At 39.9% G+C, this 27614-nt stretch overlaps 2 protein-coding genes across 5 annotated transcripts; both read right to left on the bottom strand.

Annotated features, from left to right (window-relative positions):
• Nucleotides 1-865: 865 nt before the first annotated feature.
• acp6 (acid phosphatase 6, lysophosphatidic) lies at nucleotides 866-12282 on the bottom strand. Of its 3 annotated transcripts, none has more exons than XM_041807865.1 (12): nucleotides 12198-12282; nucleotides 11551-11647; nucleotides 7167-7407; nucleotides 6954-7082; nucleotides 6075-6205; nucleotides 5852-5931; nucleotides 5685-5772; nucleotides 5385-5517; nucleotides 4472-4572; nucleotides 2392-2484; nucleotides 2150-2315; nucleotides 866-2074 (listed from the first exon to the last, which is right to left on the bottom strand). In XM_041807865.1, exons 3-12 carry the CDS (start codon nucleotides 7398-7400, stop codon nucleotides 1940-1942), a joined length of 1290 nt encoding a protein of 429 aa, XP_041663799.1. In that variant the 5' UTR covers nucleotides 7401-7407; nucleotides 11551-11647; nucleotides 12198-12282; the 3' UTR covers nucleotides 866-1939. The 3 variants fall into 3 exon arrangements, with proteins under 3 accessions (XP_041663799.1, XP_041663798.1, XP_041663800.1); XM_041807864.1 differs by lacking the exon at nucleotides 12198-12282 and adding an exon at nucleotides 12133-12193; XM_041807866.1 differs by lacking the exon at nucleotides 12198-12282 and adding an exon at nucleotides 11732-11859.
• A 2894-nt stretch (nucleotides 12283-15176) lies between these two features.
• On the bottom strand, nucleotides 15177-26178 carry gja5a (gap junction protein, alpha 5a). Of its 2 annotated transcripts, none has more exons than XM_041807877.1 (2): nucleotides 26012-26178; nucleotides 15177-17674 (listed from the first exon to the last, which is right to left on the bottom strand). In XM_041807877.1, exon 2 carries the CDS (start codon nucleotides 17581-17583, stop codon nucleotides 16438-16440), a length of 1146 nt encoding a protein of 381 aa, XP_041663811.1. In that variant the 5' UTR covers nucleotides 17584-17674; nucleotides 26012-26178; the 3' UTR covers nucleotides 15177-16437. The 2 variants fall into 2 exon arrangements, with proteins under 2 accessions (XP_041663811.1, XP_041663812.1); XM_041807878.1 differs by lacking the exon at nucleotides 26012-26178 and adding an exon at nucleotides 18685-18795.
• Between the last annotated feature and the right edge of the window lie 1436 nt (nucleotides 26179-27614).

Raw genomic sequence — 27614 nt, 5'->3', positions numbered from 1 at the left:
TTAATATTGATGAATATCACAAAACATCATACTGAAAAAGGATTTATGATAAGGAAATGTTGACTTCTCTGGAAAAGTATGCAAATTTTTGCACTGAGGTATTGGTTGGAGCTCCTTTTGCTTGAATTACTGCATCAATGTGACATGTCATGGAGCCAATCAGTCCGTGGCACTGCTGGGGTGTTATGAAAGCTGCCTTCAGCTCGACTGCATTAATGAGTCTGGTGTCTCATCTTCCTCCTGACATTTCCCCAGAGATCCTCTATGGGGTTCATGCCAGGCCAGTTAAATGGCTAAACAAGTTTCTGGTAGTTTTGGCTCTGATAACAGTCAGCCTTTAAGCAATGACCTTCTCTGGCTTACCCTCCTTGTGAAGGGCATCAATTAATGTCCTCTGGACAATTGAAGGCATTCCTCCCAGTCTTCCCCACGATCGCAGTTGTGTGTACTGTACCAGAACGACAGATTGAAGCTCAGGAAACCTTTGCAAATTGGACTTCTCCACAATTTTCTAATATTTAGATGTAGTGGATTTTTGTGAGCTGGAATAATCAAGAATAAAAGAAAAACAATCTTGGAATATTTCCCTTTGTATGCGATGAATCTAGAATTTATGGAAATGTAACTTTCTGAAATAAAGAGATAAGATATTCCTTTATTTGTCCCACTAAGGGAAATTTCAAGTAAATCATTCAGGAAAAAAACAAACCTGATATTCAAATTTTTTGAGACCCACCTGTAGAATTTCCCAAATCAATCCAAGCGAGTAAACACATTTCAACTGCTCTGTTCAAGCTGCTTTGTTAGTTTCTACTGCATTGGTAGGACTACAGAGCCCAGTAAACATGAGCTAAGAGAGACAAAGTTGATCAAAATCTTTATTCATACCTCAACCATTCAAACCAGAACATTTTAAGTACACTCCTGCTGATGAGATACACGCGTTACTGTAGTCTGATCCCCACAATAAGGCAATCTCATATTTCAGCTTTTGAAAGTGCCATTCCCTGTCTCTACATGGCTATGAAACATTCACGTCCTCACAAATGTCCACTTCCTGCATTCATCTGGTGATTAACATTAAATACAGTACATGAATTGAAAAGTACTCCCCTGAGGAATGAGATGATTAAATGACAGATTTGATTGTAAACACAACCCAATCCGGCAGAATAAATGTGAAAGCATTATTTAAGATGCAGGAATGAACGGTGCATTCTAATTCAGCTCTTTAAGATTTCCATATTTGGTGATTTTAACTTCTAAGTAAAGAGCTTAGAGCTTATTTTTTAACCTAAAGTATTACCTGCTTTATTTAATTTGTTCCTGTGGACCTTATTGCAATCAGTCTCACCGTTTAGGTGTATGTGAATCAATAACAAAGATGTAAATTTCCTGGCAAAGTCGATACGTAGAAGAAAAGCACATTTGTATTAGTCTGCAGAGGAAAACAGTCCTAGACAAATGACAGATTAACTCCAGTTTAAGAGTGATTGGTTTGGCTTTTTTTAAGATTTAAATAAAGTAATACATTTGTCATCAGGTCAATGTTTTTTTTATTTTTTTTTTAAGATGTGTTGACTTTCAGAGAAACATGGAAAAACTCCACTCTTAATAAGTGATTTTTTTCCCCTTTCCACAGAGCATCCAATATAAAGCATATAGTGTATAGAAAAATCATTTAAAACATACACGTCATTATTCAATAAACAATAAATTACCGCTGAAACAATATGTGGAATTATGAACCAAAAGTCAGATGTAAACTAGAAGATATTTAAAAGGTTCTGTAGTCCAGGACATGTGCGTAAAACAGCTGAAGTCTGACAGTGAGGTATAATGACTGCTGGTGGCTGGATGGAGTGAGAAATGAGGATGGAAAACACATGATGCATATTAATACCTGTAACTGTAATGTTGGGACTGTTTGTTTGCAGGTTCAAGGTTTGATCAAGCCCTCTGTGTTGTTGCACAGTGACTTATAGAGTTCAGAGCTCAGTGAGTATCCTGACAGGGCCTCTTTGAACTCCTCAAGGGGGCAGTAGACACTGCTGCAGCTGGGTATATGTAGATCCTACAGAGAGAGGAGAGTGAAAAACAAGCACATGGACCAGAGTTTACAGTTAACGTCTATGTTCTGATTCCCTACCTGGCCTAGGTATGACACTTTAACGAAAGCTTGATTGGTCTTCCGATGTTGGTGGAGCTCCAGTGTGAGGTCGGCGGCATATGGCGGCCATCGCATGTCAAAGACCCCCAAAGCCATGAGACAGGGAATCAATGTGGTATCATGTGCGGAGAACAAATACAACTTCCTGTTTGATAGGAGATTAAAAAAAATCAGCCTGACTCAAGTGTGTTTGAGTTTTAATGCTGTGGAGATTGTCCTACCGGCGAGGCTCTGATGAGGTGCCTTGTAGCTTCTCGTCTATGTTGGATAACAACGTGTGCAGGAGGGGGCCCACGCACAGCTGCAAGTTCTCCCTGACAAAACAGATACAGAAGAATTAAAGACATGCTGAGGTTAAACCTTTACATTGATTGAATGCTTCATTACTGAAACTGATACAGGTCAGTTTTTAAAGAGATAGTTCCCTATTTTTGAAGTGGGATTGTATGAGGGTTGTGTGTATGAATTTTCACCTGTTATCAAATGTCATCAGTTGTTTTCTTCATCCTAAAATTTCTTTAATTAACAGACATGTAAAGTAAAAAGGGATAAAACTTAAAACACTCCAGCTCCTTGTGGATTCCTCTTCTCAGTTTCTCAGCCTAACCGTGATTCTTTACATTTATTTTACCTTTTCCAACTGTTAATTTCCATGCGTTAAAAGCTTTCCTGCATCTACCCTGGCTATTAAACTTACAACTTGTCAGTAGCAATGCTGATAGTAAGTGTAGTATTCACAGGAGATAAAGTTAGAGCAGGAGAGACCTGCCAGATTGTGAGCGTGGAATCTAGACCAGTGTTTCAAAACTGGTCAGTCATAAGGACCCATCACTACTGCGTCACGAGAAATTGTGATCTTAAAAATGCTCCACCACTTCAATGTATTTAATGAAAATGTTATCATGAATGGAACAAAACAGCACATCTTTACAGAAGGACAATTATGCATACATTTCATATTATGCATTTTCCCCAAGAAATCATGGAAATTGAGTTATGTCTCAAGGAATTTCTTTTTTTTAATCCAGGAAAAGGAGATAAATAAGTTGCTATCTTAAGAAAAATAGGGAAATCTTGTCATCACAAGAAAACCTTACAAAAATGCATACATGTACCGTATGTCCTCTTAGGGCTTTTATACATCATAAACTTTTTACCACACATTTTTTTCCTGGCACACATTTGTGACCAACTAGAAATAGCTTCAGGACCCACTCATGTGTCCCAACCCAGCTAAACCAGTGGTCCAGGCTGGGACTGGGCTTCAGGACCCACCAGTCTGTCTTATTCGATCGCGACCCAAGTTTCCAAAAAAAATGTGGACAACAAATGTTTAGTTAATTGAATATGTTGCAGTTTGGAGAATGATTGGACCACAAAAACTGATATAAACAAGTAAAGGGACAAAATTGACCAATTTTATACCCTCTTTCCCATCATTATGTGTAGATTTTAGCCAATTTTCAAGAGAACTTGTGAAATAATTTCAATATCATGGGAAAAGTAGCTATTTATTGAAAGAAGCAGAAATAAAGTAGTTGAAATATTGCTCAAAAATTTAGATTTACCCAATTTCACAGTAAAACAGAGTAAAATAAAAGGTATCCATGCATGTCGAATAAGGACTTCATGACTTTTACCACCATTTTTTTTCAGACACCTAGTTGCAACCCACTGAAAACTGCTCCGTGACCCACTTTTGGGTCCCGACCCACCAGTTGAGAATCAGTGGTCTTGACTATGTGTCTAAACAGACATGGTCATTTGCACCATGTAGTTGAGCTGTTTTTTTTTTTTAAGTTGGGATAAATGGCAAAGTAAATGCAATATTTAGAAAATTTCTTTGCATCTTCACTTTAGCACAGCTTTGACACACCACATACATGTTTCTCTGCCTGCAGCAGTGATCAGATTTTTGGGTCTGCAGGCTTCAAAAGAGACTAACTCAACCAAACAGAAGGATTCGCAGAAAACTTTTACAGCAAATATGACACACCATTTGCTGAGATACAAGAGGATACTTTTTGGACCAGTGTGGACAGAGAAAAAAGCTTCTGCTGGTGGATACTCCAAATTTTTGTACGAGAATTTTGCAGTGAGAATTTTTCTTTTATAGCCTTCATTTACCCCAACGTTGAGTTTTAGCGCTTTTTTCTTAGAATTATTTAAATTACAGGTTAGAAACGACTCACGTCTGTTTAATACTGACACAGTCCTCACACAAACCCCACTTCAAAAGTACTGAACTATCACTTCAACTGTGCAGTCCATCCTGTTAAAGCCCCTCCTCTGCTGAATTACCTCTTGCTGGGTTCGTAGACATGGCAGATCATGTCCACTGCTCTCTGCTCCACTTTAGTCCTCCAGGTATCCAGCCCTGGCGGGCAGGGCAGGCCATGTGTCTGTCAATTTGCAAAGACGTGACACATTATTAGCTTTTTTGTTTTGATGATAGGCTTTGCTTATTTTTCCAGAGCTGGTTTTTTTTATTAAGAAATCTGCCTGTTTGTCTTTTAAAAGATGTATTTTCTTGAGTGGTTTCCGTTGCTGGCAACTTTGAAATGAAAGGAGTCATTCTGAAGCCGAGATGGTTGAAATAATCTTTTATATTTGTCGCTGTACTAACTCAGAAAGGTGTTGCTTAAATTTTTCAGAGTGTAAATGAGTTGTAGCTAAAAGCAGCAACAATGTGAGGTTAGATAGGCTTCAGTATTTGGCTGCTATGGCTGGTTAGGGGGAAAATATTAAATAAAAATAAAAAGCCCCTGCTGTCTTGTTTCAGATCTTGTAATGGCCCCGGGGTGCACATTTAAAACATGGTTATTTGAACATTTATAGGGAAAAATGCCCCTCTGAAGTCTAATATTACCCTACTGATTAAACTCAGCTAAAATTATTTCCATCTCTCCAGTAATGAATTCCCATCAGACAAAATTAGAAGTGTTCATCAATGCAATAATGAATTAAATGAGAACTTCAATTAAAATATCTTCAATTACTGCAAAGAGTAAACAGTGGCACTTTCAAAGCATGCTATTTTAGCTTGTTAATCTCTGGATACTTGATGAGCTGATGCTATGTTGTAGAGCTTCATCTTGTATAAGCAGCAGCTAGCTGTCGCCTCAGGCCAGGCTCAGTGTTGATATCAGTGGTATGTTTTCTGATAGCTCGTGGCGAGACCCGATAAAAGTGAATCATGATGCAGCACTGTCACCTCTCTGGCAACCATGTCGTCCCTAATGAGGATGAAGTCGACGTGCTGGTGAGAGGCGATGCCCAGCGCGCTCTGGATGCTCTGCAGGTCTGCTGCAATGTCTGGCAGAGTGGACGACTCTGCCCAGCGGTGGCTGAGTGGAGCACACACACACAGTGTTGGGCACAAAACACAGACACACAATGACAACCTGTCAGAGTCGGCTCAGCTCGGATTATAATTTAGCACAACACATGGTTCAATTCTCCAGTTTTGGGAAGAGAGTGCGTGTGATGTTCGGGGCAAATTTTCTCCACATACCTGCCAAGGATTTTGAGCAGCTTGCACCCATGGTAGTTGGGATACAGGATTTCAGATTCAGCCTCTGTTGTTAATATTGGCACGGGGTCTTCCAGCAGAGCAGAAAAACAGATTAGACAGGAACCAGAATGGAATATATAACACGCACATATGGATTTTTATCCTACCTTTTTGTTTTTGCTGGAAGAGCCCTGCTACTAGGCATTTGGCAGATTCAATGGTCCTCACAATGTTAGTGGAGCGCACACTAAAAATGGAAGAAATAGGTCGTGGAAGGCAGCCAGCTAGAAAATAGTAAAGCCTGATATCCTTTGTACCGCACTCTTAAACTCAATGTAATGCAACCGTGGAGTACAAAGCTGTATTTCTGTCATGAGGTGCACCACTTACTAGACCTCGGCTGGGCTAAATGTGGAGCTGAGGAAATGCGTCTCCTCGATGTACCTCCTCCTAAGCCTCTTGCCCAGCTCGTACAGCTGCTGCATGCCCACTGTGGTCAGCTGACCTGGGTACGTGCCGCCCTGTCAAGTGTGACAAAAAGGATCAAGTTTAACTCACAGATGTGCCCAAAAAGAACACACACTTGCCAAACTCAGAGTACAAGGATGGCACAAGTCCATACTGTGGGATTTGGTTTTCAGAGCTAAACCCAGCGCAGTAAACCTCTTTAGCAAAGCAGCTAACTGTGCAAAGGAAAGTTTCATTTCTATGGGCAGTGCAGCTGCCAAACAGGACACAGTATCTAACTGGGAATCCCTACACACAGATCAGCTGGATGACAGAGAGAAGGTGAATGAAAGGACTGGCTTTCCTGTCATCTGTGTAGCTTTGTAATGAATCCAAGTAGCCACTAGAGGGAGAAGGTCTGACTGACCAGACATAAAGGTGTTTCTGAATCCTCCAAAAATAAGATCATCATCCAAAAATACTTCAATCAAAAAGGACTATTGCATCTTATTTACACCCTGTTGATCATGAACGATGAGCATTTAACCTCAGCAAACCAAAGGAGTAACTGGCAACATTATTGATGACTATCTCTGCAGTCATCGATGCCAGGTTCCACAAAATCAGAGTGCTGGCACAGGTATGCCTTCATGGATTAAACCAGTATTTTCCCAACTACCACATACCCCATAAGTCTATCTTTTTAATCTAGTTAGCTCTTATCATGCCCACAGTAATGTCAGTCGTTCTCTCACCTGGATCTGTCACTTAAAGGCTTTTCTTTTACAACTGCACTCAACAACACAAAACACACCTACTCACGGTCAGTATGTTCTTCCGATAGCTTTCTTCTACAGGAGCCGGGGGCTTTGGGCCGCCATTAAGATCTGTCACCACATAGTTGATGTGGCAGTGTGGAGGAGGCTCTAATAGTGTTGGGACCCACTGGACCTTTTAAAAGACAAATGTGTTATGTTTCTCACATCTTTTAAAGACATAAATAAACAGTCAATGAGTTCAGGAAAAAGGTCTCACCTCCATCACATCAGGTATGGACTTCAGCGGCGTTCGAGCGCCGTGACGAAACAAGACTTGGACAAGTTTGAGTTCATAAGGAGAGCTGGGGTCTGTGTCAGAGGAGGAAGAAGAGGAGGAGGAGCTACTGGATGAACCCTGGTCTGAATCAGACTTCTGCTGCGACCACAGGAGTGAACCAAACGCTGCTGACATCGAACCGAATACACACGCACGGGGCCAAAAGTACCTCATGACGACGCTGTGGGGGAAACAAACATTTAATGTATGAGAAGGAAAGTCACATACATAAGGATTAACCCTTAGAGCTCACAGCTATTTTTTTCACCGTATCTCTCCTGGACTTTTTGTCTTAAAAAGCCTGGAAAACATCAACCCTGTGGTGAACAGTCAAGCTCTATACATCCTTATTTTGCAGGACAACCTGGACATTAAGAATATATCTGCTACAGTAATGCCACTTGAATTTTAAAAAGTTATAGGACTCTAAAGACAAAAGAAACAAACAAATCAAAATTTGAAAATTAAACATTTTAATTGATAACACACAGTATACAATAGTGACTAAGTCTTTTCTTTGCACAGCCTTGCAGACTTGCACAGACATGTAGGATGGTCCAGAAGAGTGATGTTATTGTCCTGGAAGAAGTCCTTTGTCAGGCGGGCATTGTGAACTGCAGTGCTGTCCTGTTGAAAAACCCAGTCATTACCACACAGACGAGGGCCCTCAGTCATGAGGGATGCCCGCTGCAACATCTCCACATAGCCAGCCGCCGTTTGACGTCCCTGCACAACCTGACGCTCCATTGTTCCATTGAAGGAAAAAGCACCCCAGATCATGATGGCACATCCTCCACTGTGCCGTATAGAAAACATCTCAAGTGGGATCTCCTTGTCATGCCAGTAAAGTTAGAAGCCATCAGGACCATCAAGGTAATATTTTTTCTCATTGGATAATAAAGCTTTCTGCCACCTTTCAATGTCCCATGTTTGGTTCTCCCTTGCAAAGTCCAAACGGGCGTTGAAGGAGATGAGGCCTTTGAAGACGTTTTTGTTTTTTAAGCCCTTCCCTCCCAGATGCCGTCTGATGGTTACTGGGCTGCAGTCGGCACCAGTAACGGCCTTAATTGGGGTCAAAGTTTGTCCTGTCTTGACGGACAGCCAATTGGATCCTCCAGCTCAGTGCTGGTGAAATTTTTTTGGGTCTACCACTTCACTTTTTGGTTCCATAACCCTCAGGATCTTTTAAGAAATTCCAAATGACTGTCTTACTGCGTCCAGCCTAAGCAGCGATAGCGCGTTGCCTATGCAGCTCAACAATCCGACCACATTCAAAGACCGATGCCTTTGCCATCAGGAGGTCATGAAAATGTGAATACCTGACAGAAAACAACACTGAATCCACATTTTTGTGCAGATTTTGGCTTTTAAAGGCTTTGGTCTTAAACCTTTGATCAGCTGATGAACAGCCTACTTCAGTTTAATTGTTGTTTTCAATAAATTGCTTACTCAAATTTATTTTTATTATTTTTTTGCATTTTGAAGCTCTACTTAGAACCTTCTCAAGATCCAACAGTGACAAATGTAAATTCTTACAATTCTTCAACTGGTCTTAAAATTTTGATCAGGAGTGTATACAAAAAAAGTCCGTGCTCTTTATTGCAGTTAGATCCATTTGTGCCATTCCTCAAAGAAGTAGAGACGCAACAGCTTGCCATTGGTCAACAGCCCTCCTACAACGCATTGCAAGTAAACATTATGGCGATGCTCATGGCAGAAAGCTGAAGTAAATGATTAAAAATGGTTTAAAAATAGATTAAAAAGATGCTTATTTTCAGGTCTAACGCCATGGATTTTATCTTTAAAGACCCTGAAAAGTCACCAAAGTTCCTTGCTAGAATCCTTTCGGGCTATGGAGACATCGAGGGTCAGCTTTCAGAGGAAAAATAGAGCAAGTGTCCATGACTTATGGTTCAAAAGTTATTAACGTTTTTATAAATTGTGTCACTTCTTGTTGTAAACAAAAACGCCATTCTCAGAGACACTGGAAAGTCAGCCAAGTTATGGGCTCACCAGAAAATGTTCTGTAAGAGCTACGAATGCATGGAGAACATAATTAGAAAGGCACAACGGAGAGCTTTCATAGGAACAAACAAGTTAGTGCCTACGACTTACGTTTCCAGAGTTACCAATCAATTTACAAAGGGGTGTGCATGCAGCACAGTTCTATGCCACATGAGCTCTAAGGGTTAACTTTAGAAGAAAATGCAGACAAATTAGTACTGCTGGTGGTTACATGAGGGACTTCTGCAACCCACCCACTACAGCCTTCGTTGTAATCTGTGGTAATGCAGCAACCTGGGTTAAGATTTCATCAATGATGTAGTTCTTTTTTTTAAGGTCTGTAGAATGTCAAAAAAAACCAATGTTAAGTAACACTGCAATTCACTAAAGAGAAATCTGACAGAATAACTGAACTTATTTGCTCTGATCAATACAAATGCAGATAGTATTATTACTGTAATATGCTATCAAAGCTATATCTGAGATGCTTGCAGTGCTAACAATGACAGACTGTGATAGTATTACACTAGGCAAAGGTGTCACTGCTAAGCTGCTTTTTATTGCAAAATCCTGCTGAATGTTAACAAGTATCAGCCTAAGCTCCAGCACCTTCTCAAACCATCTCTCTGAACCTGCCTTAACCCATCATTAACATGAACGTACTACTTGATCATACAGTTAACTTGTAAGTTAGAGATAAGGCAAAGCTGTATGCACAGAACACAAGTGCAGAATGACATCAGATCTAGTGGAGTTCCATCAGAATCTCCTTGTTAAAACTTAATATAAAAAAGCATGAAAACTACCCTAAAACCTCCACATAAAAAATGAAAAAAGCTACAAAATTTAAGACCATATAATCCTACATTTAAGTATTTTTCATACTTTTTAAAAGATCCTGATGACACCCTAAATTTATGAGCCACTGCGTTTTGTTTTGTTTTAATCAGACATCTGATAAGGCATTCAAACTTTCTTTTCTAACATTCACTCTGTAAATGTATATTGTGGCCCAGGAAACCCTTCACAAGTGGCATTAACGTCTTCCAACACATTGATAAATTCTTAAAATCAGGAAGTGGATGGCATTGTAAAAAAGAGTGTCACCAGTTAATCCAGCACCAGTTAAACTGTAACACCATATGCACCAGACAAAATAAATGATAAAGAGGTGACATGAGTTAAACCTTCTAGCACCTTCTTATGTTACTTCTGAGACTTAAAATAATGCATAACCAAGATCATGTAATCACGATTTTATCGTTTTCTATCTCTCTGAAATTTAAATACTGACCTCACACAACCCAGTGAACCTGGCCCACACTTTGGGAACCAATGAACACATTATAACTTTATAGCATAGAAAACATCCTTGTAAAACAAAAGGAGGAAATTGATAAGTCACCCATAAGTCAGAAAAACTTCAGAGACTAAAAATGTATTCCTTCTGTATTTCCTGTCCCTGACAGGCATCAGCACTGTTAACTATGTAACAGACAGACAATGAGCAGCATTATAGAAGCACAAAAGTACATTAGGAAACTTGGAATAGTTCAAAAGAAATTAAGCTTTTATCATAAAAAGCAGAAATCAGGCAGAACATCTACAAAAAGATATGGCTGCCTCCAAAACATTAAACATCCTTTCAAAAGCACACAAATGAGACCAAGTCATTAAGTTTTAGGTCCTTTTGTAATTCCTTCTATGCAAAGAGAGCAGCAAACTTGAAGTCCGTTCTCCAGGTTCATGTTTGACCTTTGGTGCAGACAGACTCTGAGAGTGAAGATGAAAAGTTACAGTACTCTGCTGACTGATGTAGGTCAGACGGTGAGAAGAAGGAAAGGTCAAGAACAGCCTTGTATATAAGAATATGCCAGTGCTTCCCTTTATCTAGTAAGTAATGGGCAACTATTTATTATTTAATAGTTTAAGGATTAATAACATTGATTGGACACATCAAAAGTGCCTGACTGTTCTCTGTAAAGATTCAAATTTTCTGGTCCTGCTAGTCCTCAGTACAAAAATGCTGCCCTTTAATTGCACATAATCTTGAGAGAAATATAGACCAATACATCCATCCTTTTCTTTTACCAAACAGTGGCTCAACTGACCAGCTAGCTATAACAACAATGATCAACAGCAAATTTAAGCTGTAAAATTTCCTCTGTCAAAAGATTTGCTAGTGTTTAAAGCAATGCCTATTCAAAGATAGGCTGAAGTTGTTAAGAAAGACAAACATTTATTATCATTAATATGTCAGTCGAGACATTAGTTGAATAAGAATCTGCAGATTATGACTAAACAGACAAATGTGACCTACCTCTGTCTGAACGTACAATACTGAACGTCCTAATGCAGAGATGATGCAGTGGCAGCTGCCAAGACTTACTCCAATGGCTGAGGTAAGGAGTTAACACCTGCAGAAAACACAGAAGACCGCAAATATTTGGCAGTCGTATCTAAGCAAGATACGTCAAATATAGTTGCAGATATCGGCTTACAGAGGAGACGCAGCGCTAGAGCCTTAACTGTCTCAACGAGTTCTTCAGGGGGCGTAACTTAGCCTTAGCGGCGTTCCCACGCAATGCCTCCTCGTTGTGAAATTCTCCACATTCATTTAAAGTTGTGACATTGAGCTAACCAACACTCAAAGATAAGAATTATTCAGACTCATGGAAGCCCGGGTTATAAGTCAAACATTGCTCAACTCCTTCAACGTGAACCCCTTTGTAACGTTAGCACGTTAGAAAAACAGACACACGGCTAACATTAACTCTTTCAAAGCTAGCTAGCAAGCTAAAAGGTAAAGTTTCACCTATAAAAAGTCCACCTGGCTAGCCTTACCATGACAACGAAGCTAGCTGTTAGCCACCGCTTAAAAAACTACAGATGATACACTTACTTTCCGAAACGAGCTTCCCCTGCTACTTTCGATAAAAACACAGTGTTAATAAATGATAAACTCACTTGTCATTCGGCAAACTCTTGCAGTAGCCTCCGTTTCAGGGACATGTTGGGAAGTGTAGGGCAAAAGAAGCCACCTTACAATGGAAGTAAAGGTAAATGCTTACATTGAGGACTACAATTCCCAGCATTCACCGGGGAGCGGGACGTTTCTTCTTCTTTTAAATGTCTTTCATTTGAAAGCTGCATTAACGCACGACCACGCCCTCTATAGGATGTAAATATATAAAATAACATGACTCTAACGCGTAATTAAATAACCAATAACGATAACAAGCAGTTATTTTCAATATATTACGGAAACTGCCACTTCTGAATACCAAAAAAAGTTAAGTATCACGTTATTATGCAATGTGTTTATCACAGGGGCAATAACTAAATAATTGCATTTACTCTAATTAAGAAGTTGTTTTTGTTTTGGGTTCCTTTTTGAGCACAGTTTAAAATCCCATCATGCCTTTGGGCAAATGTTTTAGATGTGTTTTAAATGTGTTTAGTTGTGTTTAGATGTTGCCTGTTCTACAGGGGTACCTGGTGGGGTTCTTTTGCTCATGCACAGGGGCGTAGCTAGGGATTTTAGGCCCCCATAGAGAAAATTACACAGGGCCCCCTTTGCCTGCCAGCCAAGCAAAAAATGTTGTCATGTTACAAATATCCATGCATTTTAATGGATTTTTAACTATAATTTTCCTTTATTAATGAGCAATATTTTTATGACAGATGGACTGAAATTATTTGTACTACTCCCTCACATTATATTATATGTTTATTAGCCTAATCCAAAACTGTGAGACATAATACCCCCACATTAGGAAAATGCTTACAATACTGCATATGCATTTCTTGAACCAAACCATTTGGACTTTTCTGAAGGGAGGAGCAGGGGCCCCAAAACATTTATTTTACTCTATTTGACCCCCCCCCGTGCCACACCCCTTGTCATGCAGACCATGTTTCTGGTGGACTGCTGTTGATGTGAGACACATTTGCACAGTGAGTGAAGTTATCCACTGAGTTAGTGTTCCTGCCGATGACTTTAGGTTTATGATAGTGTGTATTCTTCATCAGTATGTATTGCCTTGATATTAGGTGGACTCTATGTTTTGTTCTTGCCAGAGGCAACACACCTTGCCACAGACTTTTGGCAATAACTTCAGTGTTGCTGTACTGTAGAATATTTAACACATTCATGAGTGTAGTTTAAATAAATATAGTGTGGGCCAATATAGGACCTTTTGAATTCTTAATTCAACTCTATATAAGTTTAACTGACACTGTCAATTTTGCTGTGTGTTTTACTTTACTCTAAGAGGTTAGACTTGATCTGAAGAATCAGCTTGGAAATCTATTCTCTTGTTGCGCTTGCCGATAAGGTAAGATCAAATTTTACAGTACAACTCCTCAGTAGCTACTCAGTACTTAAAGTGAAGTTGTGCCTTTAAACTGTACTTTTACCTGGGTACAATAGTCTCATACTTTTCCCACCTCTGGTTTATTATAACAAGATATTTTCACCTTATTACGTGGTGTAAAAAAAAAAAAAAAAAAAAAAAGTCAATTCCGATTGTAACATAACTCATATTGTTATAATGCAAAAACTTAGATCATTAAAACATAAAACTTGTCACTTTATAATGTGAAAATATCTTGTCATAACAATATACATTATCATGTTTTTATTCTGTTTATTTGAGAGTTGCAGCAATACGTTTCTGTATTTTTTTATTCCTCACATAACAGCATTCCTTGATAAATTACAGAATTTATTTAAAGCTCTGGGGACTCAATTATTTGTGCTGACAGTGAAACATTTGAAATAATATACTAAAAGCAACGACACAACTCTCAGTTAACGTATCAGTTTTATTTGCTTATGTTTATTTGTGCGAATTCAATTCTATTAAGTCGTTAAAAATCAGTTATTGTTAGAAATCAGTTTTCTTGTGTGTGTTTAAGGACTAAAAATTGTATTTCAGTTGAAAAAATCTGAATAACTGCTTAGCTTATAGAATATAATCCATTTTTATACCCACAGGTGCACACATAAGAAAGAAACATCTGCTTACATGTTAATGTGCCAGAAGAAAAATGCTATGGGATAAAACAAGACAATGAATCATTCTGCATGGGCACATTTTCATCATGATGTTTTTTCTGCTAAATTAGTTATAATACATCTCCATGCCAACGCCTTATTTGAATGTAATTTATTTTATGCCATTATTTTGCTTTTATTTAGATTAAATCTCAATGGGTCTTTGTAGTCTTCACAAGAGAATTTAAGAGACTTAAACTGTCATCTTTTTTTCATTGTGGTAATTATTGGTTGGATTTTTTTTTTAAATCAGTGCAAGAAATATTATAAAAGAGCATGGAGACATCTCCCCTGGCTTTGTCCATGTAGAAAAGTCCAAATACATCGAAATTAGTGTTATTATCTTGGATATTTCTCCAAATATTATGCCTATAAAGTATAGTCCTTCATAGTGAGGATAAAATTAGTATATTCTTGCTAGAATCTGATCGGCAGCAGACAGACGAAATGGCAGCATCAACTGCTTTCAGCTCCTCCGCTTGTGACAGACCAAATTGTTGGATGTTAGCCGCTCAGCTTCCTGGCAGGGATGGGGTGACAGTCTGTGTTTGTGTAAATACTGTTCATCTCTCCAGTCTGTCTCCTGCACGTTCTTTCTGCTGAGAACAGTCTGAAAAATGCAAATGGTGAGATGACACTGATGTAGAAATGCAGGAAACCTTTCACTTAAACGTGTTCCTCATCACAGATAAAAAACATCTTTCATGTGTTTCAGCGTATTCTTTGGCACAGCATGATTCTGATTTTCTTAATTCAATGTTGGCAGGAAGTTCAGAGTGTATACATCTGCATTTAACATAGTACTTCAGTAGCATGCACACATCATAATATTTCAACTGAGCATAAAGAGATGAGTAAGAAGTCAATAACACCCAGTGGACAAAAGATCGGATTTCACCATTGATGATTTAATGAGTTGTGGTTGTGAAGTGTTGACACTTACTGCAGTAAAGACTGAGTGAAAGAAACAACAGAAACTATAGTGCATGTACAGCAGGCTGGATGAGATTTTTTCTTTTAAATAAATGTCTGCTGTGGGAGAACAAACCCCTCAGACAACACGGATGTTCAGTTTGAAACTGCGTCACAAACAGCATGTATTATTACTCCAAGAGCAAAGAGGACCATACACCAGAAATGGAATAAAATACATTCAAAGATATCAAATGAAACATACATTGCATAAGGACAAACTGAATATTTACACAATGGCTCTAGGAGAAAAACAGAGAAATTTAAGTGCAATGCTGCCACCCAGTGGCTGGATCTCCTCATAACAGCATCCATGCAGGAGCTCTTCTCTTTTTCCTCCCTTGAATCCCTTTCAGAAGGAAAATCCTGTAACAGGCTACATTCTGTCATCACCGCTGCAAACGAGTCATCCTGATACTTAGTTGACTTCAAAATCACACAAAAGTTACCACACCTTTTCTTTTTAGATAGTAAAGAAACTAAAGTTAATTAGCAGTTTATGGCTATTCACCTGTTTCAACAGTCCAAAAAGTCTAAAAATAGCTCTCTTAAAATATCTTTTTTTTGTCTTAGCCTTTGGAAAGAAATGTTTTTAGACTTTTAAGGCACTTTACCTTGATTTACTAACTGTATTTACTGCATTAAAGGACTCTTCACATTAACTGCATATAACCAGTGAGTCCCTGATTTGTCTATTGAATATCTTTGCAGCTGTCTGGAATAGTGCTTTTTGGAATACTTTTTTTTTTATTTTGGTTTATTTTTGTTTCATGAGGAAAAGTCACAGGGTCATTAATCCCAACAAATCCCATCATTCTCTTTGGAAAGTCTTTGGCTTATACTCTTCAACTAAAACATAAATGTGCAATAGTCAGGTTTCACACCTGTTACCCTGTTCTCATTTAAAAATATATATATTGTCTTTTTGCATTTTGGTTGTCAGTTTTGTGAGCTCTGAGACAAACAAAAAAGCTCATCTTTGTCAGGTCTGTGTTGTCAACACAGAGATCACAGTGTCTTTTCTTAAAGTGAACACGTTGTGCTCCCTCCGTAGTCAAGTGTTTGGCTTCAGTGATTAAGTTTAACTTGTGCACACGTACAAAGACACCTTTTTGCATCAGTAAACTGATCTCTTCGTCCCTCCTTCCTTTGACAGATTCCCTTCCTGTTTTGATTCTATACTGCCAAGTCATCTTGGCGAGCCCGGCTGCTGCTCCCGCTGGTCTTGCTCAGGCGCCGCTTCTCCCTCACGTAGCCTGAGTGCAGCAGAGGCGACGGGGAGCAGGTGTTGGGCAGCTCTGCAGGCGCTTGCTCATATCTCATCCTGAGGAAGTCCTCCTCGTCCTCCAGGTTGTCGCAGCTGTGATGCCGCTCGGTGGCTAAGTTGACTGAGTTCTGCTGCAGCGCCATTCTGTTGTTGAAGGGATGAGAGGCCATGGAGGTCAGAGGGGTCATGGGGCTTGGAGCTGCCAGGCACTGGCTGAAATCAGGAGGTGGAGTGCAGGAGGCTGAGGGCCGAGAGGGGCTGTTAGGCTCTAAAGCTTCAGAAGCAGCTACTGTTACAGCTCTGTGGCTGCTCCTCTGCATCATTTTGTAGCGTATACACCGTCTCATACTTTTCCATCCGAGATAGTAGAGCTCAAGAACAGAGAGGAGAAGAGAAACGCCAGCGACCACCAGCATGAAGATGATGAAGACGTTCTTCTCTGTGGGTCGGGACATGTAGCAGTTGACTGGGTTTGGACAAGGCCAGGAGTTGCAGAGATACAATGCTTTGAGAAAAACTCCATAAATGAGATACTGCACCACAATAAAAGTCACCTCCATCACTGTGCGGATCAAGATGCTCAGCATGTATGTCTGCAGTAGCGCTCCCTTAAGGCGAACACGACCACCTCCATCAGACATTATTTTACTCTCCTTCTGCTGCAGGTACTCCTTCTCCCCCTCCAAGTCTTCTCCACCTTCACCCCTCACCTCCCTCTCCTCCTGCTCCCTCCTCCTCTCCTTCTCCTCCCTGCGCACTGTATGCATGGCGTGGCCCATGTAAATGAGCGAAGGTGTGGAGACGAAAACGATCTGCAGCACCCAGTAGCGGATGTGGGCGATGGGGAAGGCACTGTCGTAACACACGTTGGTGCAACCGGGCTGCTGGGTGTCACACATGAAGTCGCTCTGCTCGTCGCCCCAGGACGACTCGGCTGCTGTGCCCAGCACAAGGATGCGGAAGATGAAGAGGACGGTTAGCCAGACCTTCCCAACAGAGGTGGAGTGTTCTTGGACCTCCTCTAGGAAATTCCCCAGGAGACTCCAGTCCCCCATTGCTGCTCACAGGGCTGAACAAACACCTGAGACACAAAGACTGAAGAGGGAGGAGAGGGGGCAGCGGACTAAGGGTGGAAAGGTGAGGTCACTGGGATGGAGAGAAAAGAGAGGAGGGGAAAAGAGAAATACACTTAATCAGTTACAGACAGCGGTGGGTCATTTGATGATGAAATGACCTGTGTGCATAATATGAATAAAAATAGCTTCTCTGTCTGTGAATCGCTTGAGGACTAAACACTGGCATGAGAACAAAAATTTTCCCACCAGAGAGAGAGAGTGAGAGAAGCTCAGAGAGAAAGAGGAAGTTCAGGAGTCATGTCAAAGTAAATACAGAGGTCATTTGAAGAAAAGTGATTCAATATTTTGTGTTTACTTTCCCCATATCTAGCTTGAACTTAAATATGACAAACAGACAGATAGGCTAACAGGCCACCACAGGGCAAGTCAAACCTAGGAGACTCTGTCCTCTAAATGCTGTGTGACCTGGCCCCATCTTGCCTCTGGACCATCACCAGCACTCTTCACTCCCAGCGACACAACTGCAGCTTTGATGTCCACTGTCCCCTCTGTGAAAACCTCCTCCTACACGCTGCAGATCTGAACATATCTGTCTGTCACATCTCTCCATCTATTCACCTCTTGACTGCAGCATTAGCGAGACCCAAACATGGCAGTGAAAGGACGGCAAGTCTCAGCCAAGAAAGACCCTATAAGGCGGTTCAGCAGACAGCTTTATGGGTGCCATAAATGACCCCTGTCACAGAGGGGTTAAGAAAACCCATCAAACTCCATCCACGGGTGACCTAAGACATCCGTATGTGTGGCTAAGTTTGCCTACTGCAAGCTTTTACTATGCAATTACACATCAAAGCCAGAAGAGTTATGGCATTCAAAAAAGCATAGCTGGAAGTAACAGTTTGACAGGTTTTTTTTTTAACACATGCGGAGCTGCTGCCCTTTTAGAAAACATATACATTCCTCAGAAGCTGTGCGTTAACACAAATTGTTATTTTAGTGGTGAGACAAGTAGGATATACAGAATAATCTCTACAATCACTGTAAGTTAAAAAAGCCAAAAAAGGAGTCTAAACTCCTTACCATCCTTCATCTCCCTCTGAGTGTGATCCATGAGCCGTCACTTCCATGAGGAGTTACTCCCATTGTGCAGTCAGCAATGCAGGGCTATGAACGCTCGCCTGACACTGTCACTGGTTATGTGCAAAAGAGAGAGAGAGATGGTCTAGATGACCATGACCATCTGTCCTTCAGTCCATCTCCCCCTCCCTCTGTGCTGCTGTTAAGTATATATAAGGAAATAAAACGGGAAATCAGAGCCCCCCTCTTAACAACATGTGGGAGTTTGTGGTCCAACACTTAGTTTCTAGTATGCACCTCATACCCGCTAACGTCACACTGGCCAAAGTGTGGATCATAACTAAGGAGCTGGGCCAGAGTTGTCCTTGAGTGTAAGTAGAGTTAATGATCGTTACAGAAAGTTAATCACAAAGAGGCAGAGAGCTGGATAAGGAAGGGAGTCAGAGTGAGGACAATGGCAGGAGGTGCATGTTACGAGGGCCATGGTCTTATCAGATAATCCTGACAACAGCCTTTCCTCACCTGTGCAAACCCTGCCAGCATCACAACATCCTTAAGACTTATTCAAAGTAATTACCAAAGATGGTCTGATCCATCCATTTTCTATACTGCTTATCCCGTTTGGGGTCACGGGCAGCTGGAGCCTATCCCAGCATAAATGCTTGGACTAAAGATAAAGACTTAAATGTAAGGACTTTTTATGGACTAAAACTAGACTAAAATGTTTTTAAGTTTTATAGTGACTTAGTTTTACAGTTTATAGCGACTAAAATTAGACTAAAACTAAAAAGGATAGAAATGACTAAAATGTGACAAAAACTAAAATGCATTTCATTTAAAGATTAAAACTAAGACTAAAATTAAAAATAGCTGCCAAAATTAACACTGGGGTACACCCTGGACTGGTCGCCAGTCAATCGCAGGGCTGACATACAGAGACAGACAACCAGGCACGCTCACGCTCACACTCACACTCACACCTACAGCCAATTTTAGAGTCACTCATTAACCTAACGAGCATGTTTTTGGTGGTGGGAGGAAGCCAGAGTACCCGGAGAGAACCCACACGTGCACAGGGAGGACATTCAAACTCTGCACAGAAAAGCCCTGACTGGGAAGTGAACCAGGGACCTTAGATGGTCTGATCATTATTTTAAATTACTGTCATTAAATGCTTTAATTTTAAAATCATCATAAATGACAGTCATAAAAGTCAGTGTGGTTAATAATCATAAGGAGGCAATAAAACTAAATTAATAATAAAGATTTTATGCAGATTTTTGACACATACTTCACTATTAGAACATCTGGCAAGGTGACAAAATGTTGCACATCATAGTGAGTGAAACATAACTGACTATGGCTTATTTATCCAGTTACTGTTGGAGCAGGAGATGCAAACCAGGATGGTAAGGTTCATCCTCTGTGCTGTATTTTTATTGTTTTTTTAACTCCTTGCTCCTTAACCTCAACTATCAGTGTAGTATTGTCTGGGTATAATATTCATGGTGGTGGGAATGGATGCTTTCCCTGAGAATCAAGTGTTGTTAAGATCAGCTGTGGAAAAGCAGCGTTCTGGGTCTATGTCTCCTTCCCTTAACTCCCACTTCCTGTTCTCAGAGGAAGTAATCTCAAACAATATGATTTCCGAAGGACAAAAAGAACAAGGTATTAAAAAGAATAGGGGGTGGTGGGTTAGTGAGTTTCCAGCCGGAGCTCTTCCACTGAACTTCTCTCCTGGTTTGCTCTTGATCGTCTGTCATACCTGAGCTCCTAGGGGTTCGCTGGAAGCCTGGCAATAACCACGGATTTACTGTGAGGGTCTGGTTCTGCTGTAGACCATCATAGGTGTCGTATTTGTTTATAATCTCTGTGGCAGAGTAATGGAAAAGTCATGAATACTCTGAAGAGGTATTCAGGCAGTGAAATGCACAAGTGGAGTATCATGCATGAGTAGCAATCGTGTTTGTAATGAGTGTGTGTAAATCGTCATACTAAAGTAGCTGTATCAAATGTTACCATCACATGTGCATGCATTGACACACAGTAGCTCTATCCAGCAGCCAGAGAGGAGCATGAGTTATGAAAGGGCAACAATGCGCAGTGACAGTTGCTGCAGAGCAACACGATTAAAATGCTGCATGTTTTCTCTGTCCTACAACACAACAATAAATCCTGCAGTCTGCTGGAGCAGCATCAGTGTTGCCTTAGAGGGCAGTGAGTCTAATGATGGAATCAGTCTGATGATCTAAGGCAGCACCTCAGGCTGGAGAAATCCCCTCAATGGAAGTTTTATTTGACTGTAAAGCCATGTCACTTTATAGGCTTTCATCTTTAACACTAGAAAAACTGATTTTTAGAACAAATGAAAAGCTTATAGTGGTTACATCTCTCTTAAAATTTGAGTAAAGATTCAATGTAAGTCCTTATTTCTGCCTTTATCATCCCATCATCACCTAACCCCTCCCTGGTTCCCCATCAGGCTGCAGTGTATCCCTGGGTCAGGAACAACAGGGGGCAGGGTTGATTTAGACTTTTCTTCAGTTATCTGTACCTTTCAGCAGCCCTGAGCTGTGTTTGACAGACTCTGGATCCTCATAGAGGACCAGGATACACTGCCTGCTCCACTCTGTCCTCATAAACACACGGGGCAATTAGCTGCTGGGGTGTACATTTTCTTGGCCTGCTTCCCTTTAACAGGACATGTTTAGACTATGTCAAGGCAAAGCATGAATGTGGTTATGCATTCTGTACAGTTGTGATGTCTAAAAAGGGGCCATTTTTCAGCTAGGAGCTCGACAACGGTCTGAAATCCCAATTCCTGGGAAATCTCATTCACTGTTTTCATTTGAAAGTAAAAGAATCTCATCTATTTTTGAGTGTAGGCTTATTCTAGAGGGATAAATTTGGCCACACAGGCTCACACTCTCAGGGCCCAGGGTAAGAGTCCAAAAATATTTTGGAGAGCCAAATTTGGCTGACGTGTGTCAGACATCTTTATTAGTGCATCTGTGACTTCATGAGCTGCTTTATGTTCACATTATCTAGTACATTTTAAAAATGTGTGTTTGTTAGCAGCTCTACACAATAAGACGTCCTACTGCCTGTAAAATGAAATAAAAACCACAGTAACACTTTATTTCAGTTGGCCCTAATTACTAATAATTATTTATTAATAAGTGCAATTATCCAGTAATTTCTCAAGTGTTAGATGGCATGTACCCTAACCCTCAAACATAACCCCAACCATGACCTCAAAATACTGTGGCAATTCTCATGTAATTAGGTGATATTTATCCTAATCCTAACCTCATAATGTTGTCCCAATTCTCTGGTAATAAGGTGGTATTTACCCTAATCCTAACCCCCTCTAACCCAACCTGAACCTCATAATATTGTGCCAGTTTTTAGGCAATTAGATTCATTTTACCCTAACTCTCTTTCCTAACCCTAACCTTATATTGTGGCAATTCTCTGGTAATTGGATGGTATTTACCCCAAACCTTTAACCTAACCTTAACCCTAACCTCACAATGTTGCGACAATTCTCTGGTATTAAGGTGGCATTTACCCTAACCCTCTAACCTAACCCTAGCCTCATACTATTTTGGCAAGTCTTTGGTAATTAGTTGGTATTTTACCAAGTAGTTTATCAGAATTTAGATGCTAATTTTCTTTACAAGTTATTTGATCATTCCCTGGTAACGTCTTTATTTTGGCCAACTTAATCAAAGTGAGTCCTTACAGAATAATTTTCGAAAAATTTTTAGGGTGAGAGTTAGGGGGTTAAGGTTAGGGAACAGTTAGAGAAAAAAAAACGACCTCATTACCAGAGAACTGCCATAATAGTATTAGTAATTACTTGATAATTGATACATAACAAGTTAAATACTTCCTTTTTATTACCATATTACTTGGTAAAATGCCACCTTAATACAAGTCTATCCCCACCTTATTACTGTAAGAGACACACTTAAATAAAGAGTTACCATTGGCACTTATACCCATGTTTATAAGTGCCAATGGCTTTAAGTAAGTGATGCAATATCCAAAGGAAACAGGATTTTGCTGGATCAAAATGCTGTCAATGTGCAAAAATAAATAAAGATACAAAAATCCCCCATAACTTTACTGTTAAAGTTTCCAGACTACTCTTTTATTTCTTATCTGTTGTCATCAGTGTTTATTTTGATTAAATGTGTTTGGCATTGGGCATCTTTCAGACCATCTTTTTATTCTTTTTATCCTTGGAGATGCATGTATTTTAAAAAGACTGTTGCTTTTTAAATGTTTGTCATGCTATTGTTTTTTTCTGATGTGAAAAGCTGTCTGTGATTGTGTTTTATCCCTGTCCCTCTTCAAAGATCCCCTGATTGAGTAAAGATGCTGAATGATGACTAAATCTGGCTCATATCATACCCAAAACTAAAAAAACCCTTCAACAAGATCAGCAAAGTTAATATTTTTTCACCTGTATCAGCTCTTATTGCATCATTGTGACAGCTCAGTAGTGTCTTATTAGAAAAGCTGGCATGGAGCATTAGGAAAATGTCAGACCAACCAGACAACTGCTCTGACTGCCATCAGTCTAAGTTTACATCAACAGAGTCTCATACAGATGCCAAACATACCCAGTCTGTGGTTATTCAGCTCAGTCACTGTTATTTTTAACTCTCTGGGTGATTGAAGCTGTTTCATGAGGTGATTGATATCTAATTGAGTGATTAATGGGGGTAAAGAAAAATCTTCGTTATCTGATTTAAAATGACATCAGCTTCTAAGACGTGGATGGATTTTAAACTTGACTTTTGTCACGTGTTCAGGGTCAATCCCAGTTTGCAATGTTGCAGCTGTTTATGTGCAGGACTGCAGGGGTGATGGCGTGCGTACCTTTCCCACAAGTGCTGGGATTATGATCAAGGATGTGCTCGTTTAAGTTTAGCGGCATCGGCTCGATGGAGGGGTGAGGTCAGGATAGAGTGACCTAGAGAGTGGATCTGATGCTGGATGAAGGGGAGGGAACATTTCCCACTCATGTGAGTCACCTGTTGCTGCCACCAATAGTCCAGTATGAACGTCGGCTGCCATATATCAGTCACACCAGCAGAAGCCTGCGGGGCCGATGTGCCGCCTGCTACCTTACATGGCTCTTCATCTGCCCACTGTTGTACACAGACCCACAGGCCTGTTATGATCTATTGTTCATCTGCATTACAGTGGAGCTGTCACACAGGACAGCTGCAAGGTGTTTAATGGAGGTAAAGTCTGACTAACACAGAGCTGATTCAGATTCCTGGGGAGCTGCTATTTCTGTGGGAGATGATGGATGAGATGTTGGGCTGGCCAGCACAGTTAATTCATAAAAAAATCGACAATATAATTTAATATGTTAGCCTGTGGTCTTTTATCTTTTAATGTGAGACATCTTTCCTCATATCTCAACATGAGTTTAGCTCGTTAAATTTTATATCAGTGGATTGTAATTCTCCTGTAGCTCTACTTTTATGATAGAGATAAATGTCATTGTGCATGTAGTTTTTGGCCATGTACTGGTCACAAATATTGTTCAATCTGGTGTTCTTCAAGGATCCTTACGAGGAGCAGTGTTAATTTTGGCAGCTATTTTCAATTTTAGTCTTAGTTTTAGTCTTTCAGTGAAATGCATTTTAGTTTTGTCACATTTTAGTCATTTTTAATCGTTTTAGTTTTAGTCTAGTTTTAGTTGACGAAAATTCAAAAACATTTTAGTCTAGTTTTAGTCCATAAAAATCCTCACATTTTCATCCAAGCATTTATTTTCTTGCCTAAATCTGGTACCAAATCATGGTGGTGTGTTCGCTACACTCTGCTGAACCTGGGGTCCCTGTTCTCTACAGCTGAGAGGCAGAATAGCTACAGATGCATTGTTTTTTGACAGATTTACCACCAGTAGAAAAATATCACAGATTTTGAATGTCAGAAAATAATTGCATTACATTTTGGTCTAGTTTTAGTCATCTTGATGAAAACTAAACTCACTTTTTGTCAGTTTTAGTCATCACAGATCTATTTTTGTTAGTCTTAGTCTAGTTTTTGTCATGGAAAAAAAGGCTGACAATGAACATTTTTAGTCAGAGTTTTAGTTAATGAAATTAACACTGATGCTTCATGTTAAACTCAACATTTCCATTGCTTTGCATTACCTTGTTTAACTTAAACATTTCTTCCTAGATAATAATTAGTTAGACCATATTTGTCAGTTTCACTCACATTATGCTAATGCTGTAATTTAAAAGTTGTTGCTTTTCTTATAAATAAATTGAGAATGCCTATTTTGAGTATGTCAAAGGATGCTGGAAGAAAAAGTTCAGCCTCACTACAGAAACTAAAATATAAAAGTAAAATATAAATAAAATAAAGTTATGTATTAAATAACACAGATAAAGTCTTACAACTTCCATACAAAGCACAATCAAGTTTAAAATGAAGGTTTATATTGCTGATAATACTGGAAATGCTTCTATATTTTCCTAGAATTTAAGCATATTCTTCAATAAAGAAGTATTTTAACTGTATGGACTTGAAATTGACATTTGTATTGATTTCTTTCTGCCTTATCTGATGAGGCAAAATTTTTCACTTAGATTTTTCTTAATATATTTCCGTTATTTGACATTTTCAAAATCTCTATCCCAGTAAAACTTGGAAGAACTGCCTCTTTTGCTCACATATCTTATAATTTTCTTTTTTTAAATTTGGAATCACACATAATAGACAATGATCTAGCTAAAAAGACTTCCAGCATGATCCCTCTTTTAGGTTTTTCTTTAATATAGAGGTGAAAAAAGGGAAAAATATTAGCAAGAAGAGGAAAACAAATTAAAAAAATAAAAATAAATAATAATAATAATTACACATAATAACAATAGAATATGGGGTGTGTCATATCTAACAGAACAGGAAAAAATCTTTTCATACAGGTGTCTGTAAACATATTTTATGACTTGTAACTAAGACGGCACCTCTCAAACTTTTCACTGAGCAGGCTGCTGTCATAGGTGGTTAATGCTCTCCAGTGCTGTGCTTTGTTTGATTATATTTGTCTCCTTTAAGAGTTATGTGCACTGAGGAGAAAAGCAGAGCAAGTTGTGACAACAGCAGCCACCAGGAGAGGACATGCATCAGGCCTCCCACTGCATCACCTTCAGCTCCACAAGATATCATTTCCTCCATATCTGTGTTAGTAGGATGCTTAGAGAGTTTACCCAAACGTCTGCATCCTACTTAGCTTTGCTTCAAGCAAGAGCTGTAGTGTTGGCATAACTTTGTTAGATGTCATGTTGTAGCTTACCTGATTTTTCTGAAGGATGTTCCTGATGTAGAAGAGTCTCCTTGTCTGGGGGACTGGTGTTCCTTTCTTTCAGTGAAGTCTCACGTGATGATAGAGAAATGATCACAGTGCTCTCTGTGATAATGGGACGACCTTGTGGCTCTGGAGGACCCCCGTCTGACTAAGTGTCCAACGCCAAACTGTTAGTCCACAGAGGGGGCACAAGAAGAAAAGCAAGGGCATCACGAGAGTGGCCCTCCCTTCTGTCTCTCCTCCTTCTCCTCCTCCCCCAGCTCCCCCCTTTCTTCTTATATCCCTGGTGCTCTATTTTTTGCTGGGAAGCGTTCTCCGGCAACAGGAGGGGAAGTGGAATTGTTTTCTGGGATCAATGGCTATTCCGCTTGCAGTCAACTTCCACTCTGCTCTTATTTACTGAGGTCCCGTTCAGCTCTGTTGACTTCAGAGAAGTCCATCCTAAAAGAAGATTTAAAGTCTGTTTTTTCTTTACAAAATAAAAACTCCTGTCAATGAATCTGCTTTGACTCTGTTCATCTAACTTTACCCCACAGCTGTCCTTTCAAATCGTCCCCCACAGGTTTGACTTATCTTGGGATAAGCTCCAGACTTAACAGAGCTATGGAAACTGAAGTTCTCCCCAATACTGAACAAAATAAAAACTTTGGCGTGGCAAGAAACCAAGACAGAAAATGAAAACATTACAGCTACTCTCAGATAGAGCAGCTTGGCCCTGCCCAACATAATCTCCTTATGGGAATGGTTACATGCTCACCTCAGGTCAAAGCCCTGTCAGAATCATGGTCTGCTTTACCTTTGTCGCTGTGGAGCTTGGCTATGTTAATGTAAATGGTAGGTAATAACATAAGTGAGTAGGTGAGGTGGGCAGCCATGAGAGTTATATTTATTTATGACATGGACTGCTAACCTTGCAAAGCAGATGGATACATACGTTTCCTTGTTTCTCACTGGTGAATCCATCTTGTAAAGCTCCCGTCTGAACCGTTTGGGCCCAGTTAGAAAGTGACAGGACCAATCAGCAACAAGGGGCAGTACTTTCAGGCGCAGTGAAGTCGTGATGTATGCAAGCAACAACAAGAGGCCGGTGCAATTATGGCAGAAGGGATTTAGCATGGATGCTGCTAAAGCGCCAGTTTTATCAGAACGTGACGACATTTTTTCTTTAAAAGAAGAACAAAGAACAGCAGTGAGTTGTTTTCTTTTAAAAAAGTCGGTACTGACATGTCTATAGTCGCCATGGTTCGCGTTTTTCCTTCGTAGCTGCATGCGCAAATCTCGGTCGCGGCTACGTCACGTGTTTTGTTTCTCTGATTTGCCTGTAAAGATGTGACAGACAGAACGTTCATCCAATCACACTCCGAGTTTTTTTCAAATCCTCTGCCCTTTCCCAAACTCATATGCTGCATTCCAGAAAAGTGGGAAGTCGGACTTATCCCACTCGGATTGTACCAGTTGTGACCTCAAAACATTCCTGACGAATGTAAACACCAAAGATGGCTGATCACGATAAGCTGTTTTCTGTTTTGTTTCTCAAAAGACATTTTGACCTCCAGCAAACCTGCCATCTCGCAATCAGTCAAATAGAGGA

The sequence above is a fragment of the Cheilinus undulatus genome, linkage group 15, assembly GCF_018320785.1.
Source record: "Cheilinus undulatus linkage group 15, ASM1832078v1, whole genome shotgun sequence".
In the NCBI taxonomy this organism is placed as follows: domain Eukaryota; kingdom Metazoa; phylum Chordata; class Actinopteri; order Labriformes; family Labridae; genus Cheilinus; species Cheilinus undulatus.
Note: the sequence above shows the minus strand (reverse complement) of the source record. Positions and strands in the feature narration are given on the sequence as shown.

What these genes read in the sequence shown, in the direction of transcription:
- acp6 (XM_041807865.1), bottom strand. Translation starts at nt 7,400, where the DNA reads ATGAGGTACTTTTGGCCCCGTGCGTGTGTATTCGGTTCGATGTCAGCA. An exon ending in ACGACATGGTTGCCAGAGAG is followed by an intron (nt 4,573 to 5,384) that starts GTGACAGTGCTG and finishes GCAAATTGACAG; the next exon opens with ACACATGGCCTGCCCTGCCC. An exon ending in AAGTGTCATACCTAGGCCAG is followed by an intron (nt 2,075 to 2,149) that starts GTAGGGAATCAG and finishes CTCTCTCTGTAG; the next exon opens with GATCTACATATACCCAGCTG.
- gja5a (XM_041807877.1), bottom strand. Translation starts at nt 17,583, where the DNA reads ATGGGGGACTGGAGTCTCCTGGGGAATTTCCTAGAGGAGGTCCAAGAA.